The 23,288-nt window shown below is 45.5% G+C and overlaps 1 protein-coding gene across 3 annotated transcripts; it reads right to left on the bottom strand.

Moving 5' to 3' along the window:
* Positions 1-234: 234 nt before the first annotated feature.
* Positions 235-23,285, bottom strand: NDUFA10 (NADH:ubiquinone oxidoreductase subunit A10). 3 transcript variants are annotated; one of them, XM_084807140.1, is made up of 10 exons: positions 23,167-23,285; positions 20,683-20,851; positions 11,111-11,326; positions 9,533-9,619; positions 8,354-8,475; positions 6,032-6,111; positions 4,807-4,861; positions 3,964-4,049; positions 1,121-1,229; positions 235-573 (listed from the first exon to the last, which is right to left on the bottom strand). In XM_084807140.1, the coding sequence occupies exons 1-10, from the start codon at positions 23,233-23,235 to the stop codon at positions 505-507; spliced, it is 1,062 nt and encodes a 353-aa protein (XP_084663266.1). In that variant the 5' UTR covers positions 23,236-23,285; the 3' UTR covers positions 235-504. The 3 variants fall into 3 exon arrangements, with proteins under 3 accessions (XP_084663266.1, XP_084663267.1, XP_084663265.1); XM_084807141.1 differs by having other exon boundaries at positions 23,176-23,285; XM_084807139.1 differs by lacking the exons at positions 20,683-20,851; positions 23,167-23,285 and adding an exon at positions 17,050-19,372.
* Between the last annotated feature and the right edge of the window lie 3 nt (positions 23,286-23,288).

The following is a 23,288-nucleotide window of genomic DNA, read 5'->3' as shown; positions in this document are numbered from 1 at the left end:
TGAGGTTGGGGGCTGCCTCCTCCTGGCCGAGTACTGCTGCCCAACCACTTCCAAGGAGAAGGACCATTTGAACAGGACCAAGAAGCAGCGAGCTTAAAGACAGCACGGTGCTTTGGTGGGAAGGCGGACTGGGCCTTTGGGCGCCAGGAACAGGGGAGGGGGGCTGCTGATTGAACTGCAGCTCCACTGTACTGCCTGGCAAGCCATATGCAAAAAGACCCGCCTCAGCACCACTGCGCGTCAAGGATTTTATTTCACCCAAACCCAGTCAAGCTCCTGAGTATGTTAAGTCACAGCTTTAATAAGAACCCATTTTAAATTGATGGGTCTACCTGCACCTTCTTAATGGAATTCAGTTCACAACAATCTGAATGAAAGTGAACAGACTGCCCTCTTTTCTTCCTACGGTAGACCACTCTGTATTTCTTGTGTTTAAGATGCCACGCAGAGGGGGCTGGCTGGTTAACAGGAGCTTTATTGTCCCACTGACGCTTCCCATGACAGTTATTTCAGCCAGATCCATTTGTCTCCAACATCAGCATTGTAGCCAGGACTGTATTTCCGTCCAGGAAGCTACAGTGGAAAGAAAGGACAGGAGTTCCATCAGGATGAGGTCAAAGCTTCCTTTGGCCCCCCATCCTTTCTCTGAGTGGATCCAGCCCACAACCATGAGCTGGGTTCATGGATATTCCCTCTGCTCAGGGAACTGTGGTTCTCTCCAGAGAATTCTCAGTGCTCTACCCAACTACAATTTTCAGGGGGCGGGGCGAGGAGAGAGGCTACACTGGTATAAAGCCAGTGCAAGTTTAAAAGACCCCCTCTCTCCAGACGCAAATCAAAAAAGGTCAGTCACCTCAGGATCAAATAACTTTATGAAGGAATTGCTGCTTAAGACATGAGTGGTACTTGCAAAGCACTAGAAAGACCTGCCTGTGGGCTTACAAGATTCCATCCTGCTGCACGAGAGCTGCCCCGTTCAAGCCCCCGGACAGCACTGCTCCTACACAAAGCCTCCCCCTGGGCCCAGACTCTGTTGCCAGCGAGCCAGCCTCTTCAGACTCCCACCTTCTGCTACAACCGTGAGCCAAAACCAATTTTCAGTCACTAAGCTTTCTCTTACCGCCTTATATTCGTAGTACAGTTTATCAAGCTCAAGGCCCCCCATAGTGATTTCAGGGATGTAGAAAGGGAGAGTTGTCGGAACAATCACTCTCAACTTGTCTTCCACACTAAGAAGCAAAAAGGAAAAACTGGTTACACTTATCATTCAAACAAAACGGAGCAACAGCTTTCAGATCTAGACATTGGGGGTGGGGGGAATTACTACCCCGCAAAAAAAGCAAGATGACGGGGGAGTTCCGTGGTTTACAGGTGGCCCACCAGAAACGAGGCAAGTGCTCCGCAGGGGCGGGCTGCTGGGTGGATTCAACAGCCAGCCCTGCTCCTTGCACATCACCCATTCCACCACCTCCCCAAGGCTGCTCTTGCAAGAGATGGAGTATTTTCATGCTTACTGCATGTGACGGGGTGGGGGTGGGGGGTTAGAGAGATCAGAACACGAGGTAAAAGTGAATGTGGGCTACTGATGAATAAGTAAACGGAGCCTCCAGGAACAAGAGCAGGTTAATGTGGTGCTGTGGACAAATGGGGAGGGTTGTTCCCTCCATGCCTAACTTGGGAGCTTTCCAGAGGCATCTGACACCTCCACCAGAAACAGGTTGAAGCAACATGAGCTGAGCTTTTGGTGGTCTGAGCCAGCAGGGCAATTATGGTGTTTTTAAACTAACGCAGAGGAGCAGCAGATCTAGGACGTTTTGCCTCTCCAAGGAATTTCGTAGCAAGATGCATCTAGAGGCCACACTGCAAACCCCCAGGTGCCCTCCCCACCCCTGGAAGGGAAGGAGCTTGAAACCAAGCTATATTGAGGCAAGGAAGCAGCCCCAGCACAGCTTGGCCAGGGCTGCGCATGCACGTGTGGTGAATGGGCACCTTCACATGACTTAGACCATGGGGCTGCCAGTGCAACACAAGCCTCCCAAGTTTTTTTTTCACTGAAAATATTTTCTTTGTGCATTTGTAAGTCCCTCCACAAAATTCTTTGAAGGACAGAATTACAAAAAATCTTTTACTAAATGAAAATAGAAGGCCAACACAGGAATAGGGCAGGGCAGGCGATTTCCAGTTCAGGCCACTTTTGCATATGATCAACCACAAATGTATTCCATCCTGTTTCCACTTTAATTTTTAAACAAAGATATGTATTTTAAAACATTTTTCTCTCAAAATACATATTTTGATACATTTTTTAGCAGAGGACTGAATTGGAATTTTCAGGCAGTGTAAAAGCTGGTCAAAAACTAACTTCTGATCTACACATTAGGTCAGGGAATCATAGAATAGTAGGGTTGGAAGGGGCCTATAAGACCATCGAGTCCAACCCCCTGCTCAGTGCAGGCATCCAAGTCAGAGCATCCCTGACAGATGGCTGTCCAGCCTCACCTTGAATGCCTCCAGTGTGGAACAGCCCACCACCTCCCAGGGTCATGGGTTCTATTGTCGTACTGCTCTAACAGTCAGGAAGTTTTTCCTGATGTTCAGCCGGAATCTGGCTTCCTATCACTTGAGCCCATTCTTCTGTGTCCTGGACTCTGGGACGGTCGAGAAGAGATCCTGGCCTTCCTCTCTCTGACAACCTTTCAAGGACTTGAAGAGCGCTATCCTATCTCCCCTCAGTCTTCTCTTCTCAAGGCTAAACATGCCCAGTTCTTTCAGTCTCTCCTCATAGGGCTTTGTTTCCAGTCCCCTGATTGTCTTCGCTGCCCTCCTCTGAACCCTCTCCAGCTGGTCTGCATCCTTCTTAAAGTGCGGTGCCCAGAACTGGACACAGTACTCCAGATGAGGCCTAACCAGTGCTGAGTAGAGGGGAACTAGTACTTCCCGGGATTTGGAAGCTATGCTTCTATTAATGCAGCCCAAAACAGCATTTGGCTTTTTTGGAGCCACATCACATTCTTGGCTCATATTCAGCTTGTGATCTACAACAATTCCAAGATCCTTCTCGCTTGTAGTGTTGTTAAGCCAAGAGAGGTGCAGAACAAGACAGTTCAGATCAGAAGTTGCAAAGATCAGATTCCTCAAGCATCCATAGGTGCACATCAAATAATCTCTAACAGACTCCTAGAGAGCATGCTGTTGCTGCCACCGCCAAGTACCCCCCACCCCAATCACTACAAATAGCAATTTCGGCTAAGAAATAAATCCCACAACACATCCGTGTCTTCCTTGTTTGGGATTGTGCCTTTTCAGGTTTTGTAAATCAACCAATACTGGCTTTTGCTTTGCCTTGGTTTTAATATGGTTTGTAAACTTGTTTTGTCCTGATTCACCTCGGTACCATGGCAATTCCCAAGCTGTGTGCTGGGACTTGAATTAAAGAAGTAAAAGCTTCTCCCCGCTCAAAGGACCCAGCCTCAAAGGAGGGTGCTCCCTGCATCTCTGCAAGATGACACGCCTCCACAGGGAGTGGGCATTTCTGCCCTGTCTCTGCATCGAGTGTCACTGAATGACTCAAGCACTCTGATGCAATCTGCATTCCAAGGAGGCCGCCTGCTGCATTCCTGAGACTGTCACTCCTCCTGGCTGCCAGCCAGGAGGCAGACCGTTTTTACAATGAAGTGCTTCCAAATTTAGTTCAGAAAATCAGTTTGCCTCTGATTAATTAGATGTTGGAGGGAAATTGTTGTACAGCTAATTACGTATTCAGTGCTGGAAAAGCATGAAAACTTCCACCCTCTGCAGCATCGACAGGATGGGGGGATGAGTTATTTCTGTGAATGGCCTATGGCCCACTATGAAATAAATGAAAAAAATGAAGGAGTTACTCCTGTAGAGTTTTGGACACCAAGTGTGTCAGTAACAAAGATGCCATGTGAAATGAGATTTGCTAGAACAGCCTGTCCTTACAGAATCCTCAAGTGATGAAAAGTAACGTCATCCTGTTCGAGCCAAGGCCCCTTGTCAAACTTCAGGTATTCAATATCTTCAATGACCTGCAAGGAGAAAAGGGCTGGCATGAATGTCCATGACCATGGATGAGGAATGCAACCAGGGGATTTGAACTCGGGTCTCCCCAATCCTAGCCCGACACTCTAACTCAGGGTTGGGGAATCTGTGGCCCACCAGATGTTGTTGGACCAATCCCCATCTGCCCCAGCCAGCATGGCCCAGGGTCAGGGAATATGGGAACTGTAGTACATCTGGAGGGCCACAGGTTTCCCTTCCCAGCTCTAACCACTAGACCACTTTGGCTCCCTGGTGGGACTCTTTATGTTTAAGATACACAAGTTATTCAATACAATCAAAGTACACTGGGGTTCTTTCCCCACAAGTGAACTACTGCAAGGTCTCAGCACAAGAGACTTGTGCACCTTCCATTACTCCTGTCTGGATTCTATATAAGTAATCTAGTGCTCCTCCCAAATGTTATGCTTGCTGCTCCAGGAAAAGCGCAGGTTATACATCATATCCACACTTCTGCAGCCACACTCGGGAGAAGCCTCCTGCTTCAGTGTGGGGTCTTTGATGAGGGAGACGCAGTTCAAAAACCTTGCTCCGCCTGAAGCACTCTCAGAGACCATGGGCCAGTCGCCTTCCTTCAACCTAGCCTACCTGTGGCAAGGACAGAATGGGACAGGGAGAACCATGGCACCGCCCTGGAGCTCCCTGATGGAGACCAAAGCAAGCAACGAAGCCTGATGCCCAGATCTCACATGCACAACGAGGGATATGCAGCCCATGACAACTCACTTTTTCCACATGTTCGGCCTCACTCACTGTGTACTGCAAGACCTCAGAGGTCTCACTAGAAAGAAAAATGGTTCAGATTTAGAAAATGCAAGAAAGTCCATCCCAAAACATATATCCATTTCCCAAGAATTCAACAGCTGTTGCCACAGAACGCCCACATCCCTTAACTGTGAGAAAGGCTGGAAGGGATTCCGTAGGCCATCTGGCACAAGGCTCTGCACAGAGGGAAGTGCAACCTTTTGACAATATGTTCAGTGGAGGAGGGAGAGTCCAAGGGCAGCATCCAATGGGGGCCCAGCACATGCAGCCGGGCCCGCTGGTTCCCATGGGAAAGCGCTGCTGGTCCTGATCTAAAAGTGGCCCATACCACTTGTGCGACGCGATATCGCGCTTCCAGGGCCAAGCCCCAAAACAAATGGAAATACTTATTTCAAGAAAAGGCAGGGCTCCGGCGACCTCTCCACTTCCAGAAACAAGTGTTTCCACTTGTTTTGAGGCTTGCTCCCAGAAGCATGATAGCGCATCACACAAGTGGTAGGGACCGCATGTGGATTGGGTCAGCAAGGCCTTCTGCGCGCAGACTGGAACCAGCGGCACTGGCCACTGTTAATCTAGTTTGCTGCCTTAGTATTGTATTGGCTTTTTATTATATGAGTTGTAAGCTACCTTAGCAGGTTGTAATGTTGTAAGCTACCTTAGCAGGTAAGAAAGAAAACAAGCAGTCTGAAAGGTGGTGCTGGAGAAGAATGCATAAAGTAAATTGGATAAAAAGAAAATTAATGAAGAAATGTTAGATAATACCAGAAAGGGACGAGGATGGATACACAGTGTGATCAATTAGGAAAGGGCAGATTTTAAGAAGTGGGGGAATTAGTCCAAGATATAATTGAAGACAGCCTTGATACATACACTTACACACAGCGAATTAAAATGGGAAAAAAGGTGCAGACATGTGGACCTAAATAAGCTTACACAAGACAGAAAAACAGTGGAAAGTTAGGAAAGATCAATCTATGGATGGAAAGCGCAGGGAGATAAGCTCTACTTTCCAGTCCTTTGACAAGGATGAAATATAGCCACAAATAATCAGGGAGTAGAGCCGAGTTCTGCACTTGACTTTTAAGGCCAAAACCACAACACTCCAAGCTAGTCATCACAGCACAAAGCTGTTTATGTACAAGCAATTTTATTAAAGTGTGTGCATTCCACATTAACACATACTAACCTGATCTGTGGCAGGAAAGATTTCTTATAGCCATCGTCAATACTCTGAAGATAAGCAGGTGACACCTTTTTTTCATATGGCTTAAAAGAAAACACACACAATTCATGTGACTGAAGATGCTGCAACCCTATCGTCAGACCAGGCAAAGCCCTAACTTCCAGCTTTGGTATAACATCTAGAATTTTTAGGGAGATTTCAGCCCGCTTCAGGTATTCCATTTGAATACATGCAGGAGTAAGCCAGAGCACGAGCCCTGCTCCTTCAATGACCATGCATGCACCAGCCACACTCTCCGGCCAACATGTGTTCAGCTCCTTCTGCACACATAGGGTTTCTTCCATGAGGATGGGAGTTCTGACTGACCAGGTTCCCCATATCCATGCTGGAAACCCTATGTGTGCTGAACATGGCACGCTTCAGGCTGAGCTGAACACACGTCAACCAGGAAACCCAGCCAGTGAGCACTTTGTCAAGGGGGAGGGCTAGTTCTCACTTGCTCCTATGCACGTTCAGTACTGAATGCCTGAACAGGGCTTTCAACATTATAAAAAACTGAATCTCATGGAGTCAGAAGGTATAAGCTGTACTCAGGTATAGTTTCCCCCTACTTGCACATTAAAAGATACAACCAGGGAAGGGAGAAAACGGTACCCAACAAAACAGAATCTCCAAAGCTGTTGCTCATGTATAGCAATAACACCTAGATTTGGCAATTCCTATCACATCACCTCTAACCACAACCATGTTGTAGCTTTGCCATTCTCAGAGAGAACTAGCAATCCAGAACAATAGAAAGCTATGAGGCAGATGTTAGGATACGTTTCAGCATTCATTTCCACCAGACTCATATTTTGTACTAAGGCCCGGTTTGCACGTTGAAACAACCCACCGTTTATGAACTGGGCTGTTGATACTGCAGCAAGAACGAGTGAGCCTGCTGGCTCCTGCTGAGTTAAATGAGCCAGGGACACGCCATCCTTGAGCTGTTTATCATGGTCCGTGTTGGGGGAGAAACAACCCAAAGTTAGAACCCAAGAACAAACCATGGGTTACAACAGCCCCCAACAACCTCCAATTCTGCATTCAGACATCCCTGGGTTGTTTAACTCAGCAGGAGTGGAAGGCAGGCCAGGCTTTTAAACCCTCGGTAGCTAAGATGTGCAAATCAGGTCTAAATCAATCTAAGTGAAGCCTCTGTGAGATGAAGACACAGTGACCATTTCATTTAAAAGAAAAAGTGAATTAGTTACTCAATAGGCATTCATTGGCATCCACAGTGCATCAATGAGCATGTGTTTCCCTGTCAAATCTCCCTCTGCAGACGATCAACTGGAGAGGGAAGCAACTTGTGCTCCTCTGCCTCACTGCATGTCAGAAGGAGGAGGCCAGATGGAGAGAAGGCCTGGCAGAAAGAAGGGTGGCCCCACCCTTTGTGGTTCTGGCTTGGCCCACCACTGGCATGCAGCCCCCCCAAAGACCTGCCCATCTCCCAATGTATGAGACCGTCCTGACAGAGTTCTCAAAAGGCTTTTTAAGAATCCCCCTGAGGAAGGCCATAAATAATATACTTGGCCGAAACGCACTGAGTTTCTTAAAGAATAAAACTGTTGTTTTCAGCACCTTGAGACTAGCTCTCTCTTTTTGTATCTATTTTGGATGCATTCCAGTTTTCTCATACTTTCCCCAAAGATAACTCCCAAGGGAATATAGCCTTCAACAGAAAAAAGTTTCTCCACACCTGGTTTAGACAGCAGTCCTCCAGGAATGAGATCTCTGAGCTACTGCAAGAAACACATTAAAATAGGGGTGGGCAAACCTGTAGCCCTATGGCTGCCCCCAGGCTAATTTCATAGATCCCTCAGCCTAATTTAAAGGCCCTCTGCAAGCAATCAGTTCAGACCTCTGTCAAGACCAATCAGTTTCTTCTTCAGCAGCCTGCTGGGTGGTGAGAGAAAAACAGAAAAGGGCTAGTGAGGGGGAAGAGGGGAGAAAAGAACCCACCTTTGGCTCTCACCCCACCAACAACTGGCATCAACTCTGCCCACCACTGGCACGCAGGCCCCCGACAGATTACCACCAAGGGGGAAAAGGTTCCCCAAGTAGAAAATAGACAGAGAGAATCCAGACAAAGCAATGAGCAGCAGACATTGGACGTCCCAACTTAACATACAGTTAAACTGTCACCTATCCCTGGCAAGACAGCTGAAGCCTTCCACCCTAAAGAGACAACACATCAGCTGACATACAACCACGCACAAAACATTTTACAGCTCCAGAGTGGAGACACTCATTGTCCAAGATTATCCCCCAAACCTAGCTTACCTCGCCTCTCTCTTGAATCCTTTTTTGTACTTCTGAGACAGGTACATCGATATAAATGACTAGGTGAGGAGGCAAAACCTCACCAATACTGAGACCCTTAATCTTGTCATAATGCTCCACACCTACAAAATAAACCAGGAAACACAAGTGAATGCTTTAATGGGCTGAAGATGCATTGTGTTCCAGGACAAGCAACTGGAAAGTTACAAATTTTGCACCAGATATTTAGGCCATGCTGTAGCAGTATATGCCAGCACATGATACTGTGCCTGCCCTGTGAACTAAAGTTAAAGTTGCTTCCAGAGGTCCCAGCAGGTTCCGAAAGATGTTAGGCACCTCTGATCTCTAGAGCTCTCATAAACCTCCCCCGCTGCTCAAAGAGACAAGGCACACCTTAACTCATGGTTTATCTACTTGTTCTTGACTTTTCAGTACCACCTCTCTAAAAGATTTACTCAAGGCAGCTCAAGATTGCAAAGAGAGGACTGAAAGCAGAATGGCAGACAGAGTGATGGACCATTAATCCATTCCTATTCATCAATATTTCCTAAATGTAAGATTCAGTTCAGGCAGCTACTTAAAAAAAATGTTTGGTAACAAGTCCAGTTGCTCTGTACCAGTTCAGATACAGGTCACAGATGTTAATGCTCACCTCTTATTGCTTGCAAAGCAACTCCTTTAAAATACAAATAATATCTTCTTAACCCAATAAAAGTTATCTTAAAGGATGTGTGTTAATTGCATACATCCACCAGAATTAAGTCAATTCTGCGCTAACCATGAGTTGCGTTGACTGATGACATCAGCTCCCAGATTTTACCAAGTCAACCCACCAATAGTATTTTCTTTTGTTTGGGGCCCACCTGTTGCATCATCTCAACCTGGATGACACCACTCCCAAGATTCTAGTGCCACGCAATCTAGGAGGCAGACAGAAGGAAAAATGCAGCCTTGGGACTAAGGCAGGGCATTTGCGTGGCCAACTGACCAAGTATTGTCAAATACTGGTTAACTAGCCACATATGTCATAACATTACATTGTTACCATTTAGGTGGCTTGGATAAAAGATTACGGACAGGTGACCCACGATTAAGTCCCTCATCTTTTCAGTGACGTGATCAGCATGCTCCTCACCGGCTGCTAGCATCACAGCATTTCTGTGAAAAGAGAGTACTTACACCGTTTGTGAATGTAGCCTTGCTTGAACATCGCCTCCAAGAACACAAAGTCGCTGAAAGGGGAGCGTTCCAGCACTACTCCTTGCCCTGAAGTTAACCAGGGATCACAGCCATAAAATTTCAACAAGAGAAACACTGTTACACCTTATTCATAGAAGAGGCGAGAGAGAAGTGTTTGGCTAAGGTTTTATTTAGCCCACCTTTAAAAACATGCTCTTCAATACTGCTTATTACTCTGATTTTCACACAGTTTTCAAAGTAGTGTTGTATATGTAAAAAAATGACCTCTCAACAGCATGTCCTAAAGCCAAACACATGTATCATCCAAGTGTACAAGAGCCACTGGCCTGGTCCACATACGATGGTAAGCCATGGTGTGGTTTGTTGAAATCTGGCTTGTCGTTGTGTCTGAACCCATCCCTGCAAACAAACTCTGGTTTGTTAACAAGCTACAAACCACAAACAGAAGCCATGGTTTTGTTGTTGGCTTACAAACTCTGGTTTGTTTAAACCATGGCTGGTCATGATTTCTGAACCCAGGACCATGGCTCATCTCTGGCTTTTTTGTGCTGCTATCCACCCTGAAACAGAGGCGCCCAGCAAGAGCAGCCTGAAAAAGAAACTATTCTGAAGGTTGGCAAAATGGGCAGGAGAGAAAGAAACCAGAAATATGGAAAACAAGCTGCGGCTTGTTTGCTCTTCTGCAAGACCATTAATGGCTAAACCAAGAACCATGGTTAACATAAACCACAGCTTCGTGTCACATGCAAATGGAGCTAGTGACGTAACAGCAAACTATGGGTTGTCTGACCCACAGTTAGTGATGGCTGCATGGCAGAATGCTCACGCACTCTTTGCCTCCACTTTCAATCAACTATAATCCTGGGTTGTTATCTTGATGCCTTGCTGGGCTAACTCTGTATTGTTTAACCCCTAAACAACCCAAAGTTCTGGGTTCGGGCATCAGGCTAACAACCCAGGAATGGGGCATTCCAGAGTTGTTCATTACAACTGACTAGAACATTGGAACATAGGAAGCTGCCTTATACTGAGTCAGCTCACTGGTCCATCTAGCCCAGTATTGTCGACACTGACTGGCAGCAGCTCTCCAGGGTTCCAGGCCGGAGTTTTCCCTGCCCTACCTGGAGATGCTGGGGATTGAACCTGGGACCATCTGTATGCAAAGCAGGTGCTCTGCCACTGAGCCACAGCCCCTCCCACTGAAAGCGGACGCAACAAGTGGAAAGGAGGCAGCATGCTAACTATGCATTGAACAAGCCAGGAATTGGCATGACATACAAACTGGGTCAGCTTGACCTCTGCTGTTGTGGACCACTCAATGTGAACTTGCTCTCTCCAGACCACCATCTCAGTTCTACCTTCTCCACCTTACAAAATGTACTTCAAGACTTTTCTAGGTTCTTTTAGAACAATTATGGTTGATTCCATTTTTGTCTTTTTATCTCATTCCCAATTTTCCTTTTTAGAAAAAAAATATGCTTTTAAAAGGGGCCTTTCAGTGACAGTTTTATTTTTGTTACATTTGTTTTCCTTAAATAGAATCCAAGATTGAATTACCTGTAGTCAGTAAGTGTTCCAGGGCATAAGCATACTGTAAGAGGCGGTTACTATACAGCCAGAATTGAAGCCGATAAGAGTTTCCATCTGGATGTTTAGGATTGTTGTAAAATGTCTCCAGACTACAATTGCCATTGAATTTGGAATCCAATATTGTTCCATCTCCTGTGACCTTGTCTAAAAAATGAACATCTGCTTCCGGGAAATATCGCAAACCTGGAAGAAGCAAAGATTAAGAAGGGAAAGCTAGATATTGATGCTCAAATTAAGCAATTCCCAAATGTAAGCAAAACTGTGCTTACAAGTATGTGCAATGACCTTTGCAGGATTTACATGGCACTCTTCAGGGACGTTCCACTCCAGTCCAACTTTTCATAAGCAACCCAGCACAACACAACTGAAAGCTTCCAGTTTTTTCCCACCTTTAAAAAAGCCTCTTTACAGTCTTCTCAACACCCACCTCCTCCGGACCACCACTGCTGTATATTTATTTTCCTACACTGGCTGCCCTGAGGGTTCAGAATGGATCAAAGTACAATATGAAACCAAGGTTGCAACAGTCAATTAGAATAGATTAAGTGGTTTAGGCTGCAATCCTATACACACTTACCTAGGAGTAAGTCCAAATGAACTCAGTGGGACTTACTTCAAAGCAGGCATGTATAAGATTCACTTTAAAACTTGGTATTAATTTAGAATGTCCTTGCAGTAACAGAGCAGATTTTTCAAATGGTTAATTATGTTTAAATTAAGTGATTACAAATCTATGGGCAGCAGACACTTTCTTGGAAGAGGCATGCATCCTCCTCCTCTCTCACAAAGGAAGGAATGCCTCTTCTGAGATGTTTCCTGCCATGCAACATGTTCAGAAATAGTTTTGTTGCCATGCAACAAAGAATGTTGTCTGTTCAGAAATAGTTTTTTTCATGTGCACATTTATTTAGATTTACTCAATTAATAAATTACAACTCATACAATTAATTTACTATGGTTTTGTTAAACAACAGCCCTATATAAAAGTATAATCTTCCTATTTGGTCCTAGCTACAAAAAACAACCTGAATGAAAAAGCTTGCAACATATACTCTGGACTCCAGCAGATATTCTACACTACTGCCCAAAGGAGGAACAACAGCAGCTTATCTCAAAATAAGCCCTGTAGCCCATCCAAAGCCCTTACATAATAAGGCAGAAATGAAAATAATGAGATATCACCTTTCTTACATATGAGGAAACATTAGAGAGATAGGAAGGATACAACTCAAAAAATATCAGATTTATTTTATATCTATTAGTTCTTCTTCATAGTCTCTATGCATCACAAATATGGGTTCTGCCCCTGTACAGAGCTTCCTTGAAAACATTCTAGAGTTGAGCTTTTTAGGCAGGAAACTTACCCCCACCCTCACTGCACACACTCAAAGGACATGGCCCCTGCCTTTCCAATCAGTTCCTCTTCAACTGCCACAGCGCCAGCATTGTTTGGAATTGTTTGGAATTTCTCCCTCATCTGAAGGAAAACCATCATGTTATTTTAGTTTAATTTTATTCTCTCTCTTTCTTTTTTAACGTTCTTCTTCTGTTGTTATTTCTTCCATTTTTCATTCCATGCCCTTGGGCACATCAAGAGAACCTCAGGGTCTATGACCTTACTAGCGCCATTTTATACTACCAGTGAGGAGAAGCTTCCCCCCACACGAGGGCTACTTCTTCTGTCTTCTCTGTCTTGTCAAGAGATGTCTAGCAGACACTTCCTTGGTCTGTCACAGCTTTCCACCCCAAGCTTAGTGAAATCACTCTTCACACCTCAGAGTTTTCCTTTGGGAACAAGCCTTCCCGAAGGCTGATTCCTTTCTTGGAATCAGCCTTTGTTGATTCCACAGCACAGAAAAAACCTGTAGAGCAAGTAGCACAAAACGTTGTTCAAGACCAACACCCCTGATCTCGCTCTTGACCCTGAGGCTTCAGGGCAATCTGTCCCAGTACATCCCCTCTTTCTGGACCAAACTGAGTCCTCTGCTATCAGAGACTTCCACTTGCTTAATCCCTGCTACCCCAGTACCAACTGGCAATTCTGTGCCAATCCTCACCATACCAGCACCTTTGCTGTCCCCAGAGAAAACTTTGGTGTCCAAGATGGTCCCCAGTTTGGCATCTAGGGAAGGGAAGCAATAAGGGTCAGTCTCACTGGGGAAGACTAAGATGACTAAAGAAGACTCTTCATCTTCACTCAACAGAGGCACGAAAGGAGAAGCGGAGGGAGGGAGGCTCAGGGCCTGCTCCATTCTGAGATGCAGCCTAATCCACTACAAGCACACCCTGTATCTGTACCGATGCCTTTAGCTCGGGCAGTGATATCAGCTCCCACCCCGGGACAGCTCCCCTCCCTGCCATCTATGTTGTCCTCTCCTATACCAGTCCTTGATCAGTTGCAGTGCATTCTGGACTGTCCTTCATCAGATGAGGAGCAGATTATTGGCTCCACTTCTGAAGGAGAGATCAGAGAAAGGCCACAGGAACCTCCCTGCCTTGGGACCAAAGACCTCTGTCCCCAGGCAAATTATTGTCTCCAGATTGTTCACCCCAGCATTGATTGCTGGATTCACACAGAGCCTCCCGCAAGTCTTGCTACTCCAGGACCCCTGCCTATCCTTATCCTGAATTATGTACAGCACAATCAACTTGGAGACAAACTACCAACCCTCATTACTTTCACTCTACATCTCATACCTGGGATCAACGCTCTCCATACCAGTTGGAGTACTTTCCCTGCACACTGCTAAATACAAAGCCCCTGTGGCATGGAATCTATTCCTCCTGTGGGAAAAAGCTCTGACTTTCTTCAATCATCTTCCTGAGGAACAGAGAGAAGTACCAAGGAGTTTTCACATCGAGGCTTGCCACCTAGCCAAACAACAAATTAACACTGCCCGACATAGGGCAGACTGTAGCTCGAAATCAACAGTGAGCTCTATCACTCTTAGGAGACATGTTTGGCTGCATTCAGCAGATTTTACGCAGGAAGTTAGAATGAGAATTGAGGATCTACCATTTGATGAGAAAAGTCCTTTTCGTGCCAAAAGCAATGATGCTCTAAACAGAGTTCAAACGTGCACAATGGTTCATTGGATGGAGGCAGGTGTCTAACAGCTAGCCATCCATTCCCAGTCTCATTCAGGGTCCAGGAGATCCCTCTAGCATACAGATGTCAAGATTCCCAGGGAATCATTTTTCTCAGCCATTGTAACAGGGATCTAAGCACCCTTTCTCAAACAAAACCCAAGTTCACATCTCACCATATGTCATTGGATCACTCTAAGTGGTGTCTTTGACTTTGCAAATACCTTTTGCCTTTCAACACCTTCTCCCATTTTGGGATCCTGACTTCAAAGCTTCACAGATGTGTGGCAAGAGATTACCCAAGACTCATGGGTCCTCACCACTGTACCATAGTTGTACCATAGTTTTCATCCTTTCCCTCAGACAGAGGTATGAAACCATACTGTCTCCTCTATTGGAAGAGGAGATCCTCCTCCTACAGAAAGGGACTACTGAAAGGGTGACACCAAGGGAAGAGTCAAATGGGTTTTATTCCTGCTACTTCATTGTCCCAAAAAAGGATGATGTCCCATGTCCTATTCTCAGCAACATGGATTTCTTCATCAAGACAAAGAAGTTCCTTGTGGTAACTCTAGCCAATGCAACTGCTGCTTCATCTAAGGGATTGATTCACCTCAACAGACCTGAAGAATGCTTACACTTCTATCTGGCTGTTCCACTGAAGGTATCTCCATTTTGCCACAGGATGCCCATGTTACCAGCTCTGGGTCCTCCCCTTTGGTCTGGCACCTGCCCCAAGGGTATTTACAAAGTGTGTAGCCCTGGTGGCTGCTCATATTCACATCTTGGGGATAACAGTTTTCCCCTATACAGACAACTGGTTGCTCGTCACCCCATCACCTTTCATACTGATACCACCTTGGCCATCCTAGAAAACCTTGGCCATTGCATCACCCCAGACAAAACAGATCTCAGACCAACCTGTTTGCTGACATATATCAGGGCATCTCTAGACTCAATGGCAGGCCATGCCTACCTTTCCTGAGACAGAGCCGCCACTATGGCTGCCATTCTGCATCACATTTCCAACAACAAAATCCAGCAGGTACAAAGGCTCCTAGGGCTGATAGCCTCCACTACCATCATCACACTGTTTGTACTGCTCCAGAATTAGTTCACTTGGGTCTGCCCCCACATGGAGAACCCGAAGTGCACTCTGCTCGCTCTCTCTCTCTCCCAATACAGCTTTCCCTATGGTAGACAGACTGTACCAAACTGATAAAAGATGCGCCCTTCCATCCTCTGTGCCCTTTGTGCATAATAAGCACAGACACGTTGAAGACAGAGTGGAGTGTGTACTTTGACAGTCTACAACACTTGCCAACCAACAGAATAAGACTTGCATATCAGTGCCCTAGATAACACATGCTAACTGTTTGGAATTGGTGTTTTCCACAGGGAATTTTCCTAATAGCTGTTTGTCTGGCGGGGGAGGACAACCTTTTGGCCAACGACCTCAGCTGGTCCACCTTGGCATTGCACAAGCAGATGCTTCACCACATGGTAACTTGCCATCACTTCCACTGATGGGGCACGCTGAGGACAGACCTCTTCACCACATCATTAAGTGTGAAGCATGAGACCTTCCGCAGCAGGACAGGCCAAGACGGGGACTCCATCAGAGATGCCTTCTTCACCAGTGGGTGGGCACTCTATTTTTACTGTTTCCCCCTCTCCTCCTCCTTGTGAAAGTAATTGCAAAGGTGAGACAGGACAACACAGTCTGCATCTGGTTACCTCCATGGTAGCTCTGTCAACCTTGGCTCCCCATATTGCTCCTCCTGCCCAACCAGAAATACACGCATCTGCTGCCATCCAACCTTCTTAAACAGCATGGTGGTCAGGTCCACCGCTGGATTTCCAACATGTAGATATAGCCAGAGATCCAGCAGGTCATTGATGCTACCAGAAATCCATCCACCCAGCAACCCTATGTATTTAAATAGGCATAATTTACTAAGTTTGCTGAAAGTAAGGGAATTGCCTGTTCAAGATATTTTTCGCACTCTGCAGTTAATCGATTTTTAAAAGGATTTATGTAGTTTATACCCCCAGTTGTGATGCCAGTCATGATGTGGAGCCTTTCAGTAGTTTCAGGAAATTCACGTTTAAGCCTCTGGCTTCCTGCAGCCTCTAGTTATTGCTTCTGGAGATTGGTTGCGATCCTCTTGGTTGCGGTTATGTCTGCCTGTTACTTCAGCAAATTGTGTGTGATCTGGGTGGATCCTTCCTATCTTACCTTCCACGAGGAGAAAGTCATCTTATGGTGCTGAAAGTTATCCTCTTTTTGTTAACTAGGATGTTATTCTGCCAGTCTTCCTCCTGACACCCTCCTCCCCACCTGAAATCTCCTTGCATTCACTGGATGTCAGGCAGATCATTGCCTTTTATCTGGAACACACAGCCTCCCATTGTAAAACTCAGAGGCTCTTTATTTGTTATGAAGACCTCAGGAAAAGCTTCCCGTTTTTCCTGCAAAGATGGTCGCATGTGATCAAGCTGCCCTATGAGCTTGAGGGCCTGCCACCACCCTCTTCAGTCTGTGGGTATTCTACCAGGGTTGCAGCAACCTTGGTGGTATTTCTCAGCAGGGTAACTCTTCCAAACCTATGTAGAGCAGCAACATGATCCCAGCTGTCAAAAGTGGTGAAATATTACAAGTCAGACATTAGAGCTAGGTCCAATGCTGCATTTGGCAGGGCTGTACTGTCTTCACACTTCTCCTGAAGCATCTGCCCCTCCACCAACAGGTCTAAGCTTGCCAATCATCAATATGTACGATGCGTAGAGACCACAAAAAAGAAGGGCAGGTTGCTTACCTGTAACTGTAGTTCTCCACACAACCTGCTCTCGGGGGCTCTTTGTTGTTGTTGTTGTCGTCCAGTCGTTCAGTTGTGTCCAACTCTTCGTGACCCCGTGGACCACAGCACGCCAGGCCTTCCTGTCCTGCGCTCTCTCCCGGAGCGTGCTCAAGTTCATCTTCATTGCATCGGTGATGCTATCTAGCCATCTCATCCTCTGCCGTCCCCTTCTCCTTTTGCCTTCAGTCTTTCCCAGCATCAGGGTCTTTTCCAGAGAGTTTTCTCTTTGCATTAGGTGGCCAAAATATTTGAGCTTCAGTATCTGTCCTTCCAATGAGCACTCAGGGTTGATTTCCTTTAGGATGGACTGATTTGACCTCCTTGCAGTCCAGGCGACTCGTAGGAGTCTTCTCCAGCACCACAGGTCGAAAGCATCAGTTCTTCGGTGCTCAGCCTTCCTTATAGTCCAGTTCTCACAGCCATACATTACTACTGGGAAAACCATAGCTTTGATTAGATGGACCTTTGTCGGCAAGGTGATGTCTCTGCTTCTGACTATGCTGTCTAGGTTTGCCATAGCTTTCCTCCCAAGGAGCAAGCGTCTTTTAATTTCATGGCTGCAGTCACCGTCTGCGGTGATCTTGGAGCCCAAGAAAGTAAAATCTGTCACTGCTTCCATTTCTTCCCCTTCTATATGCCAGGAAGTGATGGGGCCAGATGCCATGATCTTTGTTTTTTTAATGTTGAGTTTCAAACCAGCTTTTGCACTCTCCACTTTCACCCTCAACAAGAGGCTCTTTCGATCCTCTTCACTTTCTGCCATTAGGGTGGTATCGTCTGCATATCAGAGGTTGTTGATAATTCTCCCGGCAATCTTAATTCCGACCTGTGATTCATCCAACCCGGCATTTCTCATGATGTACTCTGCATATCAGTTAAATAAGCAGGGTGACAATATGCAGCCTTGTCGTACTCCTTTCCAAATTTTGAACCACTCGGTTGTTCCATGTCTGGTTCTTACTGTTGCTTCTTGACCCTCGTACAGGTTTCTCAGGAGATAGGTAAAGTGGTCTGGTACTCCCATCACTTTCAGAATTTGCCATAGTTTGTTGTGATCCACACAATCAAAGGCTTTAGCATAGTCAATGAAGCAGAAATAGAGGTTTTCTGGAATTCTCTTGCTTTCTCCATGATCCAGCGAACGTTGGCGATTTGATCTCTAGTTCCTCTGCCTCTTCGAAACCCAGCTTGTACTTCCGGTAGTTCTCGGTTCGCATACTGCTGAAGCCTAGCTTGTAGGATTTTGAGCATCACCTTGCTGGCATGTGAAATGAGCGCAACTGTGCGGTAGTTTGAACACTCTTTGACGTTGCCCTTCTTTGGAATTGGAATGTAAACTGACCTTTTCCAGTCTTGCAGCCATTGTTGAGTGTTCCAAATTTGTTGGCATATTAAATGCAGCACTTTAACAGCATCATCTTTTAGGATTTTAAATAGCTCAGCTGGAATACTGTCATCTCCGCTAGCTTTGTTGTTAGTAATGCTTCCTAAGGCCCACTTGACTTCACTCTCGAGGATGTCTGGCTCACATTCAGTGGCCGCACTGTCATGGTGATTAGGGACATTCAGATCTTTCCTGTATAGTTCTTCTGTGTATTCTTTCCACCTCTTCTTAATCTCATCTGCTTCTGTTAGGTCCCCGCCTTCTTTGTCCTTTATCATGCCCGTCTTTGCACAAAACGTTCCCTTGAGGTCTCCGGTTTTCTTGAAGAGATCTCTAGTCTTTCCCATTCTGTTGTTTTCCTCGATTTCTTTGCATTGTTCATTTAAGAAGGCCTTCTTGTCTCTCCTTGCTATTCTCCGGAACTCTGCATTCAGTTGGATATATCTTCCCCTTTCTTTCTCCCTTGCTTTTCGCTTCCCTTCTTTCTTCAGCTACTTGTAAAGCCTTCTCAGACAGCCACTTGGCTTTCTTGCATTTCTTTTTCTTTGGGATGGATTTCGTTGCTGCCTCCTGAACAATGTTACGGACCTCCATCCATAGTTCCTCAGGCACTCTGTCTATCAGGTCTAATCCCTTAAATCTATTCCTCACATCCACTGTATATTCATCAGGGATATGATTTAGGTCATACCTGAATGGTTTAGTGGTTTTCCCTACATTCTTCAATTTAAGCTGAAATTTTGCAACAAGAAGCTCATGATCTGAGCCACAGTCAGCTCCAGGGCTTGTTTTGACTGACTGTATAGAGCTTCTCCATCTTTGGCTGCAAAGGATATACTCAATCTGATTTCGATATTGACCATCTGGTGACGTCCATGTGTAGAGTCGCCTCTTGTGCTGTTGGAAAAGAGTTTTTGCTATGATCAGCGTGTTCTCTTGGCAAAACTCTATTAGCCTTTGTCCTGCTTCATTTTGTGCACCAAGGCCATGCCTGCCTGTTATCCTGGTGATTTCTTGACTTCCTACTTTAGCATTCCAATCCCCTGTGATGAAGAGGACATCTTTTTTTGGTGTTAGTTCTAGAAGGTGTTGTAGGTCTTCATAGAACCGATCAACCTCAGCTTCTTCGGCCTCAGTGGTTGGGGCATAGACTTGAATTACTGTGATGTTGAATGGTTTGCCTTGGATTCGTACTGAGATCATTCTATCGTTTTTGAGATTGTACCCCAGTACTGCTTTTCCCATCCTTTTGTTGACCATGAGTGCTACTCCATTTATTCTAAGGGATTTTTGCCCACAGTATTTCCTGCCTTTCCAGTCAGTTCCCACAACCATGGTAGCAGCCATATATTGATGTAAGTACTCGGGTGCTCTTACCCAAGTACTTACATCAATATATGGCTGCTACCATGATTGTGGGAACTGACTGGAAAGGCAGGAAACACATCCTTTGAGCGTATACGCCGAAGGTGAGTTCCCTGCCTAAAAAGCACTGCTCAAGAATATTCTGAAGGAAGGTCTGTGCAGGCCCAGAACCCATATGTGTGAATGCACAGATGACCACTTGAAGAACTACAGTTACAGGTAAGGATGGCCCTCCCAGGGAAATCTGGCCCTTTTGGGGCTCACCGGATTTCCCCAGAGACAGGAGCATTTCCTCAAAATCTGGATTAGCCAGAGCTTTTCCTCAAAATCCGGATTAGCCAGAGCTTTTCCTCAAAATCCGGGAATTTGTGTGTGTGTGGGGGGGGGGGTCTCTTAAAATTGGCATTTACATAAGTTGCAGCCACAATTTGCGCAAGTTAAGCATATTTACAGCTGCAATTTGTGCAAATTACAGCTGCAACTTGCTTAACTTGCGCAAATTGTGGCCACAACTTGCCTAAATGTCAAGTTTGAGACAAAACACACACACAAACATTCGTGAGCTGGCCTGACTCAATACAGACTGAGTTGAGCCAGCCCACAGGTAAGCGAGCCAGAGTCCAGGGGGCTAACCCGCTGAAAGCTCGGCGAACTTGACCTCCTAGACAGATTCCTCTGACATCCCTAGTTACAGGTATGCAATCTTACATTGCCCACCATACATTTGCAAAAGTCATAGAAGACATTTTAAACTAGCTCCAAATACCCAATATTCAGTTACTACATTACACAAAAGTTTAGCAATGATACATCCACCCATAAAGTTACACAGAAGTATGTACCTAGCTTTTCTGCTACTTGCTGTGCAAGTTTACCCTTGCCAGAACGCAAATTGCCATCCACTGTGAAGACTTTGCTATAGTTGTTGAACCTTTTAGTAGTTCTCTCTCCCAACATATATGCCAGCCAGCCATACTGAAGGTTCCAAGAGGAACTCACATGAAGTCTTGCCTAGAAGAAAAAATTCATCAGACTGAGTCAACTTTATTTAAAATTTAATGTTCTGCCATATCAATGTAATACATAACACACAGGTTTTTTTTTTTAAAAAAGACCAATATTGACCTTGCTAAGTTTAACAAGATCTTTTCAAACAGACATTTTGGGCGCTGATATCTAGCTTTTTATCGGTTTCTTCAGAAATGCAATAGAACACACAACAACAACAACAACATGTTGTAGTTGTTACGAATCCTCAGTAACATTACTCCCACCAGTTTTAACTAAGCTTAATTTCATTTCATTAAAACAAGCACATCACTAGGGCTCAATTTTAATTTACAAATTAGGGTGGATTCAAAGGACCATACTTTCTATGCAGTGATTGAAATATTATCCACACAGTGGCCTGATCAACTGAAATTTGCATCACACTGACTGACACACAAGCAAAATGGTATTTTCATCTCTTATTAAAGCAGCAGTTGTCAGCAGGATTCTCACCATGTGAATCTGAATTTACCCTTACTTGGCTGCAAACCCCTATCATCACCTGAGTACTTCACACTGAGTTTTAAAAGTCACCTGAACACACACTAAAAAAACACAGTTTCTAGACACTCAGCATTGTAGCTATGATATCTCAACAGCCAAAGATGGTATGGCTTCAATTTCACATGCAATAAACTGATCGATCAGGAGAAGCAATATGAAAGGGAAATCCACCAGTGAAAATGGGTAGTATACAGTTCAAATTCATGAGGCTCTGAGAGACTGGGTCCTGTATATTTTAAGGATCACCTTCTCCGATATGTACCCTCTCATATGCTCTATTCAGCAAGAGCCAAGTAGGAGCAGAGCCTTCTCAGTAGTGGCACCAGTCCCCTGGAACACCGTCTCCAATGAAGCCTACCTGGCACCAATACTGTCAGTCTTCAGATGCCAGACAAAACTCTGCATCTTTAAGTAAGGAGACCTTTGGGTTAGTTAACTCTGTTGGCTTTCTGTTTTTGTATGTCTTGCTTCATGTTTTGATTATTTATGAGTGTTTTGAGTTTCTCCTGCAATGATTTGCTATCTATTTGGTTATTTTTCTGTTTCTGCTGTTGTGTAGTTTTTGATTTCATTGTACAGTTTACTTTTTAACCATTTTGCTTGTTAGCTGCTTTGAGTGATTTCATATAAAATATTATATATAACTTTCAAATAAATAAATAGGTAAATAGTGTTTTGTGCCACCCAAGAATCTCAGTTTTTGGCAATCAAGAAATCTGTAGTTACTCTTCATCACTTACAAAGCAAGCAGTTATTTTGCCTCAGTGCACCTCACACGTCCCTTGTTTGTAACATGAACATCGGGAATGTTTAAACTTGCCCCATTAGAAACAGTATGATGACAGTTCTAACTAGGGCTGTAGCTTGATTTTTAAAAATGATCACTTCATAATGCATCTTAGATCATGCACATGCATGTTGCAGAAGGCCTCATCTTAGAAGGCCTCTCCTCGGTGAGAGGAAATAAGATTGCCCCTTGCCATTGGCAGGTATTATAAGGACTTCATTGTAAATATTTTTTAATCTGCCTGTTTACGCTAGGGGTACCTTTCAGATGATTACATTTTCTAACCTGAGTAAATGTTGCAGCACAAATGTGAACATCGTCAAGCCTAACATTAACAGAACACATAGTGTCCAGTTCACAGGAAGTAATAATTCTGCTCTATTCTGTGTTAGTCAGGGCACATTTGGAGTACTATGTCCAGTTCTGAACACAGCATTTTAAGAAGAACAAAAACAAAGTGGAGTGTGTCCACAGAAGAGTGATCAAGATGATGATGCGGGGCTGGCTACAAGGAACAGTTGAAAGAGCTGGGTATGTCTAGCCTGAGGACCAGAGGGTTAAGGGGAGACAGGATAGCGGCCTTAAGTATCTTAAAGGCTGCCTTGCAGAAGGTGGAGCAGACTTGTTCTCTGTTGCTCCCGAGTGCAGGCCTAGGGCTAGAACCAACGCATGGAAGCTGCAGGGAAGCAGGGTTCGGCTAAACATTAGGAGCAACTTCCTAACAGTAAGCGCTGTTCAGACAGCCATGGGAGGTGGTGGGTTCTTGCTGCCTGGAAATATTTAAGCAGAAGCTGTCAGGGATGCTGTAGCTGCATCGCAGAGCCTGCCGGGGGGGCGGGGGTAGAATCGCTAGATGATCTCCAAGGCCCTTCCAAGCCTGCGCTTCTAACACGAACCGCCCCCTCTCCTCGCGAGGCCCCCTCCCCCTCCCCCTCCCCCTCCCCCTCCCCCTCCCCCTCCCCCTCCCCCTCCCCCTCCCCCTCACCGCTCTCACGGCGCTGAGCGTGGCGCGGCCCCGGCCTGCCCGACGCAGCAGCAGCAGCGCCAAGGACATGGCGGCCCAAGAGCAGCAGGCACCCGCGGCAGAAGCCCCGCCCGTTCTGTGCC

This window comes from Heloderma suspectum, chromosome 6 (assembly GCF_057233095.1).
Source record: "Heloderma suspectum isolate Gila_16-S chromosome 6, 16-S_ref, whole genome shotgun sequence".
Classification (NCBI taxonomy): domain Eukaryota; kingdom Metazoa; phylum Chordata; class Lepidosauria; order Squamata; family Helodermatidae; genus Heloderma; species Heloderma suspectum.
The sequence above is the reverse complement of the archived record's forward strand: the minus strand, read 5'-3'. Positions and strand labels throughout refer to the sequence as shown.

Excerpts from the sequence above, each read along its gene's own strand:
- NDUFA10 (XM_084807139.1), bottom strand. The coding sequence starts at position 17,854 with ATGGCAGAAAGTGAAGAGGATCGAAAGAGCCTCTTGTTGAGGGTGAAA. Across the intron at positions 1,230-3,963 it reads TTTCATCACTTGAGGATTCT|TGTGGAAGACAAGTTGAGAG; the intron begins GTAAGGACAGGC and ends TTTGCTTCTTAG. Across the intron at positions 574-1,120 it reads TGTACTACGAATATAAGGCG|CTTCCTGGACGGAAATACAG; the intron begins GTAAGAGAAAGC and ends TTTCCACTGTAG.